This window comes from Anser brachyrhynchus (assembly GCF_964034855.1).
Source record: "Anser brachyrhynchus genome assembly, chromosome: 2".
Lineage (NCBI taxonomy): Eukaryota > Metazoa > Chordata > Aves > Anseriformes > Anatidae > Anser > Anser brachyrhynchus.
Genome location: NC_137695.1, coordinates 138,781,132 through 138,798,686, shown reverse-complemented (window position 1 = coordinate 138,798,686; position 17,555 = coordinate 138,781,132). Strand labels below are relative to the sequence as shown.

The following is a 17,555-nucleotide window of genomic DNA, read 5'->3' as shown; positions in this document are numbered from 1 at the left end:
AGTACTTTTGCCTCTGTGGTAAATACTGCATCCAACTCCCCCAGACACAAATTCAACCTTGGATTGATATGCAAAATGTCTCCTCAAGACACTAGCCACATGCAAAGAAAATTCACCCCTCCTTTTTCAGAAGATCACATCACAGTAAATGACCATAAAGTATCACCAAAAGGGAACACACGTTACATAAAAATAAAAAGCAGGAGACTAGATGATTTTAAAGTATATTGGAACTACTGAAAACAGTGCAAAGTTTTTGCTCTTTAGAACAAATGATGATGTATCAGTTCTCAATAAAAAGTTTCGAAGAAAGGTAAAAAGCACATCACTTTGAAACTGGCAGCAGCCACACCTGAACTACCCAGACAAAATAAAAGAAAATCAAAATTACCTAAGGACAAGTATCTTGTTGCACTGTACAGTGATAGATAAATTCACACTACCCTACCATGTCACAACTACAGAGATGTCTTTATCTAAGTTTAGCCTCAGTTTTGTGAGGTCCATATGAAGATGTTTCAGAACATAACATGAAAAAGATATTCATTATATACGTAACCAGCACAATGAACTAACTGTATCAAATTACAGACTGCCAAATTACTTTGCAATGGCTAGGCCTTGGTTATTCATATTTGCAAAAAGCAAAAGAAAATACTGGTTTTAACACTTTTTTCAACAAATAAAAATTATATTTACCTGTGATGTTTCCCAACATATCCTTAGTGTGGCATACCGAATCTTCACCTTCCCCATCTTTGAAGTTGCCTATTTCTCCATAATAAAGAGCAATCCCAAGCTGCATGATACGTATAAACATAGGAAGCTGCTGATCAGAGATTGAAAGTTTCAAACTTTCAACTAACGTGTGAATCTATAATATGAAAGAAAACAACAAAAATTAAAAACAAAGTAGTGTCCACATTAAATCCTCTTTTAAAATATATGACTCATCCATTTTCTATGTGCACTGTAATTTCTAAAAAACAAAACCTGCAATACAATACAAGGCAAAGGGCTGCAAATGGTGACTGTCAAAAACTCTTCAGGTTGCCACTCAAGAAATTTTTATGTTAAAAAAATCAAATGTAAAATGTTTCACATGGTTGTGTTTTTTGTTTTTCAGTTGTTGCTAAAGAATTTTCTAAAGCAGTCACGTAAGTGGTTCTGATTAAACTTCTATTTTCATGAAGAATTCTTAAAAATCTCTGCATTCTAACGGAAACCTAAATATACTGGTTTTCATATACAAATTCCTTCATTTTGATTCTTTCCCTCTCCCGACATTGCTGCAGGTGGACAAGTAATGTCAGGGGAGAGGTGGAAGCATTCATTCCAACTGAAATGTGGCAAACCAGCTTCTCTGGATATTCCAGTTCCAAACATGCCATTAAGCAGAACTCTCTAAATGAAAGAGTTTTAAAAAGATTGGAATTACTAGGGTGAAAATTTATCCTTCTCTCAATACTCTTTTAGTTATTTTATTTAATACTTCAAAATAGCGCTATGACTACGTGTTCATGCTACAAAAATAAAAACTTAGACTTGATAAGAAAGTTACCTTTATTTCACATAGGAGCTCCATGTAATAAAATCATGTTAATAATGCTATTTTCTGTAACATTAGGCGCATTTGTTATCTCCAGGTCCAGTAGCTACATATCAGCTCTACCCTTAATGTAGAGCCTCCTCATCTGCCTCTAAGTTCACTCATCTCAACAAAATTCATAAAACCAGCAGAAAACTACTTTAGAACTGTCCCCAGGAGCTGGACTCAATGATCCTTGTGAGTCCCTTCCAACTTGGGATATTTTATGATTAAACTAAAGTCACTAAGATGAGTTTGGCCAAAATGTTACAGTATTACAAAGGTTGTAACAATACTCCCTACAACGAAACCAAAAGAATATAAGCTATTATGAACATGGAAGCCTTGGAAACTTTCACTGAATGCTGAAAAAAAGATTTGCTTTTACCAAGTGAACAACACAGAATACGGAAGTTTTCATTAGAAAATCTCCACAGATCTGGAGAAAATCATTGGGTTCTGCTGACTTTTGTCCTTAGCTGGGTAACAACAATAATACAAGCTGCTGACGTTCCAGGAACGTCACCTTTGGGTGCGCTGAAGCCATGGTCACGTCACGTGCAGCACAAACTTCAAAGGCTTTAAATGCCCTGGAATTAATCTCATTAATTAAGTAGCTAAACTTACCGACAGCGGCTTCTTTTACTTAACTTGTGTAAGAAATACAGCTATGTCTATTCAATATTCAAATATTTCAAAGACAAACTTTTTAAATTCACAGAATACAACCTCCACGCATACAACAAATCATTAAGTTACCAAATGTGAAATTTGTTAGGGTCAACAGGTTTATAGAGCTAACTGTGGCATAATTTTATAGCAGTGAAATACTGTAAAATATTTAAGTTAAAGCATCCTTACCCTTGGACCATTATACTTTGAAACATAATTATTCATCTGTGATCTAGCATCATTAAATTAGATTTAATTGAGTACATTTCTGAACACCATCATTAAACAATATTTTATGTTTAAACATTCAAGAAAAAAGAGAAAGAATAAAAAAGGAAAAAAATAGATGAAAAAAGAAAAAGTTAACTAAATTATGTGTAACATCACCAAAAAAATCAAAGAGTGTGTATAGGAAAAAAAGGCATAAAATTTTTGAAAAAAATGAAATGTGCCTAAAGAAAGGGCAGAGGCAATAAACAATCACCAAGTTAAGCAGAAGAGTTTAATATAAATTTAATTGAGTCACTGTTACCTCAGTGCACCCTAGTATGTTTTATTTTTGTCCAGTATCCACTAAAATCATACTATAATAATAATCATTTTTATAACAACAGTACCATTTTAAATTATATGGAAGGCTGTGTCACCATTTCCACTATACGGTCTGCTGTTGGAAACTCGTAATTTGGCTATAAATTTTTGCTCTGCGTTAAAATTTGGCATATAGGACTTGAGCTAGGTATAACTTCTCCAAAATTTACAGAACTATTCCACTATTTTTTTTTTAATCGGGCTTTTTAACATTAAGATTTACTGTCTATACACAGTAATCATACTGTCACCACAGAGCATAACGACCGTAAGTGGTAAACTCTAGGCAGTCATATGATTCCTCATTATCACTGGCGTTCATATAGATTCTGAAATCACAAGGCATGTGGTTAAGAGTCTTAATATCACTGAATATACACGTTTTTAATTACAAAACTAAAAAAAGGGATAGATCCAGAATTGTTACTAATTACTGAATCAAAAAAAGAAAAATTCCGAAATGTGTAGAATAAGTCTTTGCACACTTTATTAATTTAAGATCAGCATACAGAAAAAAAATCTGCCAACATACATACTACCAGACTAACAGTGTGCAAATATCCATTTTGTTAGAATTCTTATCTGGGTAAATACTCATGACTTTTGCCATATCTGACTGGGAAGAGAGGGGAAAAGAACATTTCACATCTTTAACTTAGTCACAGCAGAAATCCAAATGTAAAGTGAAAGGTAGTTTAGTCTATCTACCAACTCAGCATTTGGCTTTTGCAGTTCAAAATGTAAACATGTCACAGGGTCAGACACCCACAGGTGATACTGCACCCCTGCCCAATAAGAGTTGGATTTGGCTTGCTAATTCTTTTCTTGTAATTCACTAAATAGTATCAATACATTCACACTTCTTGCTATGTATGAGACTTTGGGCTACATTTGAAACGGTAACATAAGCAAAAAATCATTTCCACCATATTGCAGACACCTTATACCATACAGTATTTTTTCTTCAACAGATTGTTGGGGACATATATTTCTTCCTTACAATTATGATGATTTCATTTTTAAAGCTTTAGGAAAAATACAAAAGATTAAATAGCTTTACTTCCTTACATGCTGTAAGAGACTAATTGCATCACATGAATCAAACACAATCAAAAAAATCCTTTTAACAGGAAGACAGCATTGGCTTTTCATCTTACTTGAAATTTCAAAGTATATTTTGAAAAACCTCAAAATCGTTCACACATGAACACAAATGAAAGACTTGGGGATACCTACTTTAATAATAGATGGCATTTTGGAGTTGAGGTTATCATAAGTAAAGTGCAGACGAGTCCTGAAGGAACATTTGTACAGCAGAGGTTCCTGGTAAAATTCAATTTTACCACTAGCATTTCTTTTATCAAGACATACTGTGCAGTCAGAAAAGTTGATCATCTTTCTCAATACCAGATCAGTGGCTTTAAAAAGAAGAAAGTACATATATATAGGTTAAAAAGTATATTGGATAAGAAAAATAACATACATACATGTGCTTAACTAGAAGAAAACAATACAAGATAGTTGCATGGTCATTACTTAGACCATCAGCAAAGCACTTGCTTATGTGATTAAAGAGCACAACTTAATACACATCACAAAGATGTTTTTCAGCTGCATACTTTAAAAGTGAGGACAAATTAGTTACAGCTAATCAAAAAAAAAATTTGAAATTTTCATCCATTCCCTATACAATAGTTATGTATATAAAATAGGAGTAGTGCAGTATGTGCAAACATAATACCAATTAATATTATTCGCATTATTTTCCCCCCAAAAATCTTGTATATTTTGCCCCTCAGGAAACCATTACTGAAATTCCCTGGTCTAGCAGGGATATTCTGTGTGATCCTGAAATACTCCATGCTCAAATTTCACCTCTATCAGACATCAGTAAGAACAACTAGACTTGGAAAACTACTGTGAATACTGGTAATTTAAAGACTGAGACATCAGGCCATTGAAAACCAAGATGATTTTTTTTTCCTGAAAATATGAAATGAAACGTCTTACAACTGTTATGCCATCGCCACTACAGTGCAGCGCAGTTTACTACACCTCTACCTAGCCTATTTAGAGAATTTTAATATAACATGAACAATTGCAACACGTTAAGATGGTACTGTTTATTCATAGAAATAGAAACAGATTGCATAAGCACTCACCGTCAGTGGCAAGTACAAAATAAAATGCAATCACAGAAGGATAGCAAGTATGAGCAAGGAGGGCTTCAGAACGTGTTGTATAAATATCTGTAATCATATAAGTATGCCTTAAGAATCAATCTATATCATTACAATTCCTCCATCCTTTATTTAAGAAAATATTAATAAGGTAACTTCTGCCTATTTTCACATCTTATTTCTGACATAAAAAGACATTTGTATTAGACTTAAAATTTTTAATATAAATTCGACTATCACCAATACACAAAGCCAAAAAATATCTACCCACCAGAGATGTCCATAAATGCTCGATCCCAAAACTCATCCACTGTATAGCATTCTGCAGAAGTTATATTGACTGAGAGAACAATATCATCCTCCACATATTTTAATATGAGATTGTTGATCACAATGTTGACATTGTTTACAACACGCCTAATCAAACTCTGAACATAACCTATAAAACAAAACAAATATTAAGCAGTTGTAAGGAAGACACGATATCAAATCTATTTATTTCTGAAGCGATTATTTCCAAATTGTATTCCTTTATAATTGAAGACTAAAATATCAAATCAAGTATCATTGCCCTTTATTTATCCAAAAATCACACGACTCAAAACTCTTTGGGCATTCAGGGCAGTTAAGTCAATGAGACCCTTGGAAATAGAGCAGAGAAACTAAAAAGGGAAAATTGTAAATACTAAAAATCTATTACAGCATAAAAGACTATTTTTGGTGTCAAGAATTAGCTTTCAAATTACATCAAAGATAATAAAAAACTCTGGATTACTGTAGACCAAGAATTCTAATGGCAATTTTTAATTGAAAGTTATTTAGAGATAGGATTGAAAAGATGAACACCACAGTCGCTATGGAACTTTCCAAATATTCATCCATTATAACTATTTTCACTCTCAACTATTTTTTTTAAAAAAGTTAACCAAATATTAATATTCCTAGCATTTTTTCATTCCATGAGCTAATATATCCACATCATGCTCAATAAGAACCCTGTGAGATATAAGAAAATCAGTTTCTGTCAACAACCAAAATAGTAAGCACCTGCACTGAAGCCTACTGGGATGAAATCCATTTAGATTTTTTCAGATATAATGTAACTGGAAAAATAATCTCTTCTGTGAATTCCCAATATGCAGTAAACACTCATATTTTAACAATATGGTAAAGAAATTAAATGCTGCCCATATTCATGTCTTTTCTGTATAATGAATTTAACTATGGAGCTAACTACCTTGCACTGGAAAAGAAATAAGTCTTAAAATTTCTACATTTGAAAAATTATAACATTACTCACATACTCTATCTAAAAATAGATTTAATATATGCTAAAAAAATCAGTTAAAATCTGTACAGGTATAAATCCACAGGTTTAAAGGAGAGCTTTCTGAAACGTGCATTAAATAAGACTCATTTGTGTCTAGAATTTTCATTCACATAAACTTAAAATGAACATCAAAACATCACATGATCAGTAGGAGCAGACTCAGGCTGCTAATTACATTCTACTCCGCTTTTTTCCAGCTATTCATAGTTTCACATTTAAATATTAGTTTTCATCTTAGAGTATATTTTACCACAGTGATTTTCATCAGTCCCGCAACTGCAAGTTTACACACTTGACATCAGTAGTTTTTCTTTTACAGCATTCAAAGCCTCCAACCACCTCCTTTATTAAGTGCAAGACATGCTTTCAGATATCACTAGTAGAATATTTGGATTCTGATTAAGCACAGTTGTACATTTAGAAAGTATTTCAATGTTATAATCTTAATTGTAAAACATGTATCACATTTCTTATCATAACTCAGATTGCTTCATTTTATGCTATTCTTGAGCATAAGTTACCCTTTGAGTAAGGTTAGCTTTAACAGCGCAGAAATAACATTAACTTCTCCTGTCATCTTAATAGCATTGTAATTGTATTGAAACAAAATGTGGAAAATGTTTTAGAGCATTGTCTACACAAACAGGAAAACCAGAAACCCAGCAAAAGTCAAAAATTCCAACAGATTATGTTAGAAATGTGACTGCATTAAGCTTTTTGGTGCATCAATCTAAAAAACTACTGGAAAGGAATACATAGAGTAATTTGTTTTTCAGAATTTTCTCGCTGACAAGACGGTAATGCATACTTTTAGATTATAGGAATTCAATAAACCTGCTGTATTATTTTAATACTTAGGGGTATGATTTTAATTTCCATTCATATATGAATAAAGTACATAAGAGACCATTTTCCTCACCAGAGTGGTGTGAACTGGCTTGTCTATTAATAGATGATGGCACAAATCATTTAGTTGTTTTTTTTTAAGTGCAGGGTGGAGATATTATGCAGACTTTATAATTGGAAACTACAAAATCATAAACAGTAACAATTATTTTGGAGCAAGCTACTAATTCCATTGAAGAAACTGAAGCTGTCTTTCCACAGAACCAAATTTTTGTTGCTGTTGTTTTTTCAGTATTTTGCTTTCCAGAAACTTTCAAAGTCATCCTAATTTACGATTTGCTGCTCTGAAATACAGAAACATTACAAACTCAGTATCACAGCAGCAAAAACAAAAAATAGAGCATTCTATAAGTAGATTCTGTGGGTAGATTCCAACATTTTTTCAGGACAGAACAGAGCAGCAACAAGGACTAACCTAACATCCAAACCATGAGCTTTCATCAACATGTCTTTTTGCCTGGATGCACAAAAAGAGGGAGCAGAATTCTATCTCCCAAATGAAATAGGGGTCAGGAATTTGATAAAACCTTCATTACATTCTTCTGCAAAGACGTTTCCAAACTAGCGGTGCAGCACACTGTCAAAAGTATGATGCAGGTACCATCTTTCGAATTAATTTTAAGCTTCAAATATACTACAAGCAGATTCTTATGAACGGGGATCAGTCTTTCAAGAAAATCAATTTTAACTGTATTTTTTAGCATTCAAAACAAAGTTAAAAAACACTGGCAACTTCATGTGTAAAATGAAAAGGTTATTGTTTGAAAACATAAGTGGGAGAAAACAGGTGGGGGTTGATTCTTATTTCTGTAATTTTTAAACCTAACACGATGACTATCCTTGCCACTAAAGTTCAGATATTCCACAATGAAGTGACCAAAAATACCAAACAGTCCATAGGGGTAAGTCCTCTCCTGAGGTTCACCACAAAATCCACGCAGATGCTTTTTCCATATTCTCCAGAACACAGTAGACTGCATTGTGCAGTAAGAACTCTGTCTGCAGGTTCGGCTCCAACACCAAAGAATATCATAGCACTACAGCTCAGAGTAGTCTACTGATTCAACAGAATTGGCATCATCAGGCTCCTCCCCTATGTCTAGCAGTGCTCTGTTGTTACCAAAGCTAGATTTTTTGATGAGTTCTGCCTAGCTCCATCCTGCAAAGACACAGCACAACTAAAGGACACACAAATCTTTGACAAAAATAATGACAAAAAATTACAGCACTAGTTTGATACCTCTATCTTCCAAAGACTAAAGCAAATCTTACTAAAATACAAGATGTACAAATTAAAGCTGTAGCACAGAGAATTAAACCTTCCTGTAAGGAAGTCTCTACTCCTAATCTAGGCCACTTACCACATAGGATTTGTGATTAAATAAAGTGTTATTTATACATTAAAAAAAAAAAAAATGTATTTAGGGAATGTAGCTGCATGGAAAGTAACTTCAAGCCCAACCAATAAGGTAAGCTTTTCCCTAATGCTCTCTGCTTCATTAGGATTCACTACCTACATTCTGTATGCAATTGATAATGCAATGTGATCCCAATGAAGGAGGTGATAGTGCACTACAGGTTCAAAGAAGCACAAAGAACACCTACAGAACCTATCAAATAGTAACATAAGAAGTTGTCACCAGACCTTGTAATCTGCTACAGTTTTGCAAATACCTTATATATCACAGAATCACAGAATCATCTAGGTTGGAAGAGACCTCCAAGATCACTGAGTCCAACCTCTGACCTAACACTAACAAGTCCTCCACTAAACCATATCACTAAGCTCAACATCTAAATGTCTCTTAAAGACCTCCAGGGATGGTGACTCCACCACCTCCCTGGGCAGCCCATTCCAATGCCTCACAACCCTTTCAGTAAAGAAGTTCTTCCTAAGATCCAACCTAGACCTCCCCTGGCACAACTTTAGCCCCTTCCCCCTCGTCCTGTCACCAGGCACGTGGGAGAATAGACCAACCCCCACCTCTCTACAGCCTCCTTTAAGGTACCTGTAGAGAGTGATAAGGTCGCCCCTGAGCCTCCTCTTCTCCAGGCTGAACAAGCCCAGCTCCCTCAGCCGCTCCTCGTAAGACTTGTTCTCCAGACCCCTCACCAGCTTCGTTGCCCTTCTCTGGACTCTCTCAAGCACCTCCATGTCCTTCTTGTAGCGAGGGGCCCAAAACTGAACACAGTACTCGAGGTGTGGCCTCACCAGAGCCGAGTACAGGGGGACAATCACTTCCCTCGCCCTGCTGGCCACACTGCTTCTTATGCAAGCCAGGATGCTGTTGGCCTTCTTGGCCACCTGGGCACACTGCTGGCTCATATTCAGCTGCCTATCAACCAATACTCCCAGGTCCTTCTCTGCCAGGCAGCTTTCCAGCCACTCATCTCCCAGCCTGTAGCTCTGCTTGGGGTTGTTGTGGCCCAGGTGCAGGACCCAGCACTTGGCCTTGTTGAACCTCATACAGTTGACCTCAGCCCATCGGTCCAGCCTATCCAGATCTTCCTGCAGAGCCTTCTTACCCTCGAGCAGATTGACACACGCACCTAACTTGGTGTCGTCTGCAAATTTACTGAGGGTGCACTCGATCCCCTCATCCAGATCATCAATGAAGATATTGTGTCACAGTATAAGCACAGTAATCATTGAGAAGCACAATATATTTATAAAAGACGACATGCAAACCAATTCTCAACGTCCATGTTGAATTTGGACATGTAGAAACACATCTTTTGGAATATTCAACTTTATCAGATGTCAACATCACAATACGCAGGCCTCCAGCCTTTCACTCCCTAAGACCAGACCTTTCTGGGAAGCCCACAGATGACACTCATGGAAACAAACTCAAACCAAATTCTAAAGCCATCCTAAAAGGCCTCCAATACTTTGGCATGTCTTTGCCTCCTGTTGTTCACAGGTGAGACCACAAGATCCAAACTCCAACGTGCTGCAAGAGCCAAAGCGCTGTCCATGGTAGAACATGGTAGCTGCTACGAGTCACTGGAGGTTATTGGATCTTGGAGCTCCAAGAGCCTCCAGCTCTGGCTCTACAAGGACCCATTCCAAAGGAAGACGATATGAGTACATAATATTCCACACACTGAACTTTAATGTTCTTTTTTGATTCAAGCTAAGGCACGTATAAACTTGAACAGTTAAAAAGACAGAAAAAAATAACACAAAACTGTCATGTCTTTAACCCATCTAAAATTACATGCCCTCAGAAGGCAAACTGCAATTCATTCCAGTGCTCTCAAGTTTCATTTTTCTGCACAAAACTAAACCTCATACATGAAATTTCTGTGCAAACTGAGACAAAAATAATCAGATAACATAGTTCTTCAGGCATTTTTGTATCATACAAATATTTCCAAGTTCAACTGAGACAAATTCCATGTCAGAAAAATCAACATCTCTACAAGTAGACAGAGGACTAAATAAGCAACATCTGTCAGAATTACTACTCTCAAAGAGAAAACCTTACCTTTAAAAGCGTTTTAAGGATCTGAAAACATGTGGGAAAAGAATTTAATGTGAAACACTGAGCAGTTAATGAGCAATAGAAAACAGAGTGATCTGAAACAGAAGAACCAGAGCAGCAGAGGCTAAAATCTAACACACTACCTCTACAGGATGGTTCTCACACTAACCTAACCCTGCTTACATACAAAGAGGTTATGTAAATTTAAGGATACAACAAAACGGAAGGGAAAGATGCAAGGATTAACCAAGTTTTATTGCACTTCAGTTCTACTATTGTATAATATTCAAGCATTCTATTCTTCACTGCTGTATGATTTTCAGACAGACAGAACTACTAAAAGGTAAAATCATTCGACAGAGGTATGAAAATAACTTACATGTTCTGGCCACCAGAATAAAATTTAGATGTTCTATCATCACTCAGGCAAAGTTGAGCTTCTGAAATATTATGGCCTACCTGGAGGTAAATCAGGGTCAGGAGAAGCAGACTGCTGAACTCGTCGTGGTTTTACTGCTGATTTCATGCTTTCCGTAGTACTGCGGTTTGTTGAACTAGAACCACAACTTTCATGGTCTTCCTGCTAGAGGAGAAGAAAGCAATTGAGTCAATCAAACAAAGAAGAAAAATAAATAAAATAAATGTGGGAAAACCAACCCAGTAAATATTTGGTATATTAAACTTCTGGTCGTACTTTTCCCTCAGTACATCCTGTACATCCATCTAACTACAGAAATGATTACAGAACATTTATGTTTATTAAAAACATAAAAAATAATTTATAATTAATACTTCTATTAAATTTAATAATAATAATAATAATACTCCATTATTTAACTATTAATTTCACTTGAACAAAGTACATCTAGCTGCATTTCTGCTGAAACACTCCTTCAAACAAAGCCTGAGCCCTGAAATGAGAAACACTACCCCGTTTTATGAGCTTATGTGCCTGCTCATGAAAAAACCTCACACAAGATGTCAGAGTCATGCCTTTCCTAATACAACTAATTGAAGCTGTTTCACAATGCAAAATATTTTTGCAGACTTGTAAAATAGTAAGCGTGGCCCCAGAAAAGATAAATGAAGCAACTGCTCATCTTGAGCTTTCATATAGCTTATTTAGCTTATTTACTCTCTGGAGTTCAGCAGCAGGAAATATTGCTTGTAATCAGAGAATAAGAAATATGCCTTACACAATGAATTTTGCAGACAAGAAAATCCTAATGAGCTGAACTTAGGTTTGAAATACCCCACTAGTATTGCCACTGCATTCCAGAATGACAGTTTAATTATAAAACTCAAAGGCAGGAAACCCAAGAAAAGTAATGTGAATATTCCTGTAAGCATATTAGGAGAGCAGCTCAGGAAAGAAGCAATTCCTTACTTTTGACGCAACCTGAATTCTCTCTTCAACAGATGCAGCCTCCTACAGGAAATTAGTGGGGTACTCTCTGGGTACTACTATTATCTTAGAGGGTCTTCACAAAAAAAGGGTTCAGGCAACAGATGTAAAGCACCACAGTATGAAGCTGTAATATTCCTAAATCCTCTAAACACTAAAAAGCATACAGCTATAGTGGCTTTTTATTCCTTACAGAGCAGATGACACACTTCTTACATGCTCCCTGGCATTTTTAATAATCTCAGAGAAATTATGAAACAAATTTCCCATTACTTGTTTTCTTAATGCTTAAATGAAATTAAAAGAAAAAAGTTAAATGCAATGATACATTTTAAATAGAAGTCTACAGCTTCAAAAACAATTGAACAAAGTTTATTTCCTTCCACTCTGTGTTTACATACACAGAATACAAGGGAAATGATCCAATAAAGTAGAAATAACTTTTCAGAAAGAAAAGCAGAGATGATGAGCAATATAAGCTTATGTTGAAAAAATAAACAGAAGACTAAGCTTACTTGGAGAAAATGGAAAAACAGACCCATTCATACTTTGGAATGGGTAGAAGATAACTTCTAAAAGAAGGGTGAGTACCATAAAGGATTTGAAGTTTTCTAGTCATGAATATAGAATTAAATCAATTTATACGTCTTAAAGAGAAGTTTGGTCATGATCAGATCCTAGAAACTTCACTTTAGTCATACGGGACTCTCACACTGTGATCCATGAAAAATGAAGTGGGTGCTTAGTCATGCAGGACTTTCCATTCCAATGCATGAAAAAAATAAAATTGGTGTTCAATATCAATTCTGTTTGGAAGAAGCCACTTCATCAAAATAAATGTTTGGTAATCAGAAAAGCTCCTCTCTCTTTCACATCTCCAGCTTCCTGAGAAAAAAATAAATTACAGACTCTAAGCTAAAAATTTTAAATAACTTTTAACTGAACCCTTTTTCTTGGAAAGTAGTTCATACATACTATGAAAACATATTTTCAGATGAGTCACCATACTGCTATTTAGTTGCAAGAAAATGAAATGTCAGGGTTACCAACCAGCTCAATTAGCACATTTCCTTCTTTCCTGAGCTCAGACTGTACAGAGCGCTGTGGTAGGACCACTTAATGAATTGACCTGATAGCACCACATTATGCTCACCTTGCAGTATTTATGTTGGCTACATGAAAAAGAAAATTGAGGAGAGAAAAAAAGCATTCTATTTTGGAAGTGTTAAGTGTACCAAGCCTGTCGACATTCAGGACTAATTCTTCTGTCCCTGTACTGCCACAAGCATGCCCAATGAACTTTTTCATAACTTCAAGCAAAATCTGTGCAACACATTCATCATATATATTACTATCACTTAAAGATTAAATACAACTGATTTATCTTTCTACTACTTTCAGAGAGGAGTACAAACTAGTACATTAGTTGGGAGGTGGGGGGGTTATTTTTTTAATTTTTATATTTTTTTAGAGGAGCAGGGGAGAAACCATGGGTTGCATACATTTTAGAAGAAAGTCTCAAATATTCACATAAATTTAATAAAGTTTTTGTATTCCCCTGAGTTACAAGTCTGTTGTGATGGAAAACGGTTGCAATCGTTTAGAGTAAATTGGACCAAGAAGCAATCAAAACAAAAGAACTTACATGTCCTAAGTTAGTACCAAAACACAACACACATAAGTTATCTTAGAAATATACCTGTATGACTTAATCCATATGAAGTAACAGAGTCTACCTACATTTAAGAAGAATTGAACCTGACCAAACATTTGAAAAAAGGTCTTTTAATCATGGACAACACCCGCTCGTTTCCTTACATTACACAATTATGGAAAAGGTTTTAAGAGCTGTATGGTTTGTTTTATTTTAACAAGAACACATAGCATTTTCACAACAGCTACTGATACTTTCTAAAATAAGTGTTGCATTCTTTAATTACAGAAGACGATAACAGTGGCTGTGACCTTAGAGGAACTACGTTCCTACTTAACTCCAAAAGCTTTCTGTGTCTGCACATTTCTGCTCAATGTTAACTTTAAGAGCACACTATTAATTTCTCAAACATGTGGCTGTCTCATAAGCCCACAAGTAAAACATGTTCATTAAAGAGATGTGAAAAAGTTCCAAGTGAGCTGCCAAAACTAGCATAATTATGAAAATATTTAACACTGGAAACAACTGAAATCACATACTGTATATAGATTACAGTGATGTCATCATAAACACGCAGCCAAAATGTACTAAAACTACTACACTCTAATAAATCTAGCTCACACCAGATGACAAACATTTTAAAGCTAAAGTAAAAATTATATTGGGGATGGGAAGGGAATAATATTCTGAAAGTGCTAATAACTTTAGTTAGAGTATAATATTTGATAGAGTGCCCATTCATTTTAGCATTAATGGAAGCGATTCCAAGTAAAAATCACAACAGTACAAAACTAAAAATATGCATGATGCATCTAGAGTGCTGATTTTTAAGAAAGTAACTCATTTACTAAAATCTGCTTTCTCCTCTAGCTTATGTCATAAACAGAGCTGAGAAAATTTCAAAAATGTTCATGTATGGTTCTGCGTATGGGCGTTACTACACTAATGTATCATGGTAACTTTTAACCTATCAGGAGAAATAAAAGTTTGTACAGTTAGGCTCCGTTCTTTTTCCCTTTTGGCAAATACTTCAGACCAGGTACTGTGCTGAAACATTTTTATAGAGCGCTATGGTTACATCTAAAACTATGCATAAAGTCATAAGTAACATGCTACTCGCACCTAGGCTAGTAAATTTACATGTGAGCTCCTCAGTCACTTTTCTATTGCAATGCGCCATATAAAACAATTATTGCAAGGCTTAAAGTGAGCTAAAATTGACAGAACCTGAAAATATACTAGATGAGGTTTATTATGATCTTTCCTAACAGGCAGAATTTATCTTTGCTCATTATTCTGTTTTCCACACTTAAAATGCGTACTTTTTCTCGGAAAAAAGACACTTTCTCATTTTAAAATACATAAAACTTATTTCATGTCTCCAAACTGTCTCATGAGCATGCTTTATGGGAAAGAATGTTTTCTCTTGGGGATCACTTAGCTATTTATGCAAATATTGTCCCTTTGACTTCATGAAACCAAGTAAAAAAAAATCTAAGTTCTGTTTAAAAGAAAACAGGAGAATGTGTAAAAGCAATTACCATTATGAATTAAAAACTAAAAAACCCAACCGATTCTAAGAAACTACTACACAAACTTGCATTTTCTCTGTCACTGTTTTGTCTCTTACTCTACAAAAACCTTGCTCTTTTTTTCCTTCGTCATTTCTAAGACAATGAGCTTTAATACCCTTCACTGGCCAGTAAGAGATATATATTCCCACCTATGTGAAGTGTATCTTCAATTGCAACATGCAAAATCCACAGAAGAGGAACTTCTTCCCTGCTGGTGGGCTGTCCTTACACAGCTGATACTGACTGGACACGAAGGGTAAGTTGAGTGGAAAAGCACCTGGACCACCAGGCTGCAATTTCAGGTTCAAAGCCAACTGGTGGCTGGTTACCTGTGCTATTCTTCAATCACCAGCCCCTGCAATTTAATATCCTTATTAAAGGCCCAGCAGATGGGACTGCACCATAGCAAGGCTGTGGGTGGTATCAACCCATGAAGAGGAGCTTATGTGCTGGTGAGCAAGACTTCTGTTGACAGAGACCTTGAGTGGCTGAGGAAATGGGCTGTCAGGATCTCCACAAAGTCCACCAGAGGCAAATGCTAAGCCTGTAACCTGTGACAGAACCACTCTGTGCAACAGTATAGACTAGGAGCCAAAGGGCTTAAAATCAGCTTTATAGAAAAAGATATGTGTGTCCCAGTGGGTAACAAGTTGCACGAGAGCCAGCAGCGTGCCCTTGCCACAAAGAAGGCCAACGGCGTGCTGGGTTGTATTAGCAAGGGTAAAGCCGACAGGCTGTGGGACGTGATCCTTCCCCTCTCTTTGGCCCTTTTGAGACCTTGTGGGGAGTACTGTGTCCAGTCTGGGGCTCTCCAGCACACACACAGTTGTCCAGAATGAGAAGGACGTGGGTGTACCACAATTCCAACGGATGACTGTCAAGGTGGTTAGGGGACCTGGAGCATGTGAGCTCTCTATCGGGAAAGACTGAGATAACAGGGATTGCTCAGCCTAGAGATTATCAAAGGGAGATCCCACCGCTTTACACAGCTGCCTACTGGGAGGGTACAGAGAAGACTGAGCCAAATTCTTGTCAAAGGTGTACTGTGAGAGAAGTGGCAATGGACACAAGTTGAAAAACAGGCACTTCCAAGCAGGTCTAGGGAAAAGCTTTTCCACCAGATGGGTGGTCACATATTGGAACAGCTTGCCTAAAGAGGTTGTGAAATCACCTTGGAGCTATTCAACATTTGGCTGGCCAAGCCACAGAGCAACCTGCTCTAACTGGGCTTGCTTTGAACAGGTGGTTGAACTCTATCATCCCAAATTGCTCTAGGATGGCTCTACATGGAAAAAAAGATATAAAAGTAATACAAGTTTTTAAAAAGATTGTTTTTAAAATATGTTTAATTAAAATGGTAAGCACTATCAAAACCTTGCTTTCAAAAAGATGTGATTGCATTTCACTGCCACATAGTTGTCAAAACATATTATATACATAGATCCATACAGATTCGTTATATTCATACAAATTCATTAATATTACACTTCTGTGTGATCTTGCAACACTTCTGATAGCTAGCACAGGTCAAGCATTGCTACTTACAAATGAATCAACAACTTTAATACAGCCCCAATAATTGTGTTGCACAATTACCCTGATAGGAATATTTCATTAAGAGTCATCAGCAAAGTATGTCAATAAGAAAATAATTTTATGATTGTTCTAATGAATAGCAATTTAGGAATGTCACAACACTGAACAGAAAAAAAAACAGTGATTTGACCATGACATCTGTAAATCTTTTGGAAGGTATAGGTTAACAGTCTTAATGCACATTAACTTTATAAAAAGAAATAGTTTATTATACGACAGGACATACACATGTACATTTTAAAATCATGACACTATAAAATATCAAAAAGGAATATTTAACCAAATCAGATTGGGTTGCTATTTTGTACAATAATTAAGGAGTTCAGTACTACATATCGAAGTTTGTATATATATGTATATGTATGTACACACACACTTGTCCTGATGAGAATCTTTCACTATTACAAAAGCCAATTTTAAGACTTTTCAAACAGGCAAATCACACATCTCAGAGTGAGTACTCAGGGATTCATCTCTGTCTTTCCCTAAGACAGACAAGACGATGGAAGGTCTTGATTTTTCCTACTTATTTTTTTTCAGTATTACTTCATGGAGAAATATGGCAAAAACA

General features: G+C 35.8%; 1 protein-coding gene across 10 annotated transcripts in view; it reads right to left on the bottom strand.

Moving 5' to 3' along the window:
- VPS13B (vacuolar protein sorting 13 homolog B) overlaps nucleotides 1-17,555 on the bottom strand; it is a 477,988-nt gene that overhangs the window by 422,044 nt on the left and 38,389 nt on the right. For 5 of the 10 annotated variants that reach the window (XM_080583158.1, XM_080583153.1, XM_080583155.1 and 2 more), the window contains exons 4-7: nucleotides 11,215-11,338; nucleotides 5,303-5,470; nucleotides 4,088-4,269; nucleotides 700-874 (exon numbers count right to left, since the gene is read on the bottom strand). In XM_080583158.1, the coding sequence (XP_080439284.1) occupies nucleotides 700-874; nucleotides 4,088-4,269; nucleotides 5,303-5,470; nucleotides 11,215-11,338 (649 nt within the window). Of the gene's footprint in view, nucleotides 1-699; nucleotides 875-4,087; nucleotides 4,270-5,302; nucleotides 5,471-11,214; nucleotides 11,339-15,537; nucleotides 15,560-17,555 lie in introns of those variants that run through there. The other 5 variants (XM_080583154.1, XM_080583156.1, XM_080583159.1 and 2 more) reach the window with 2 other exon arrangements.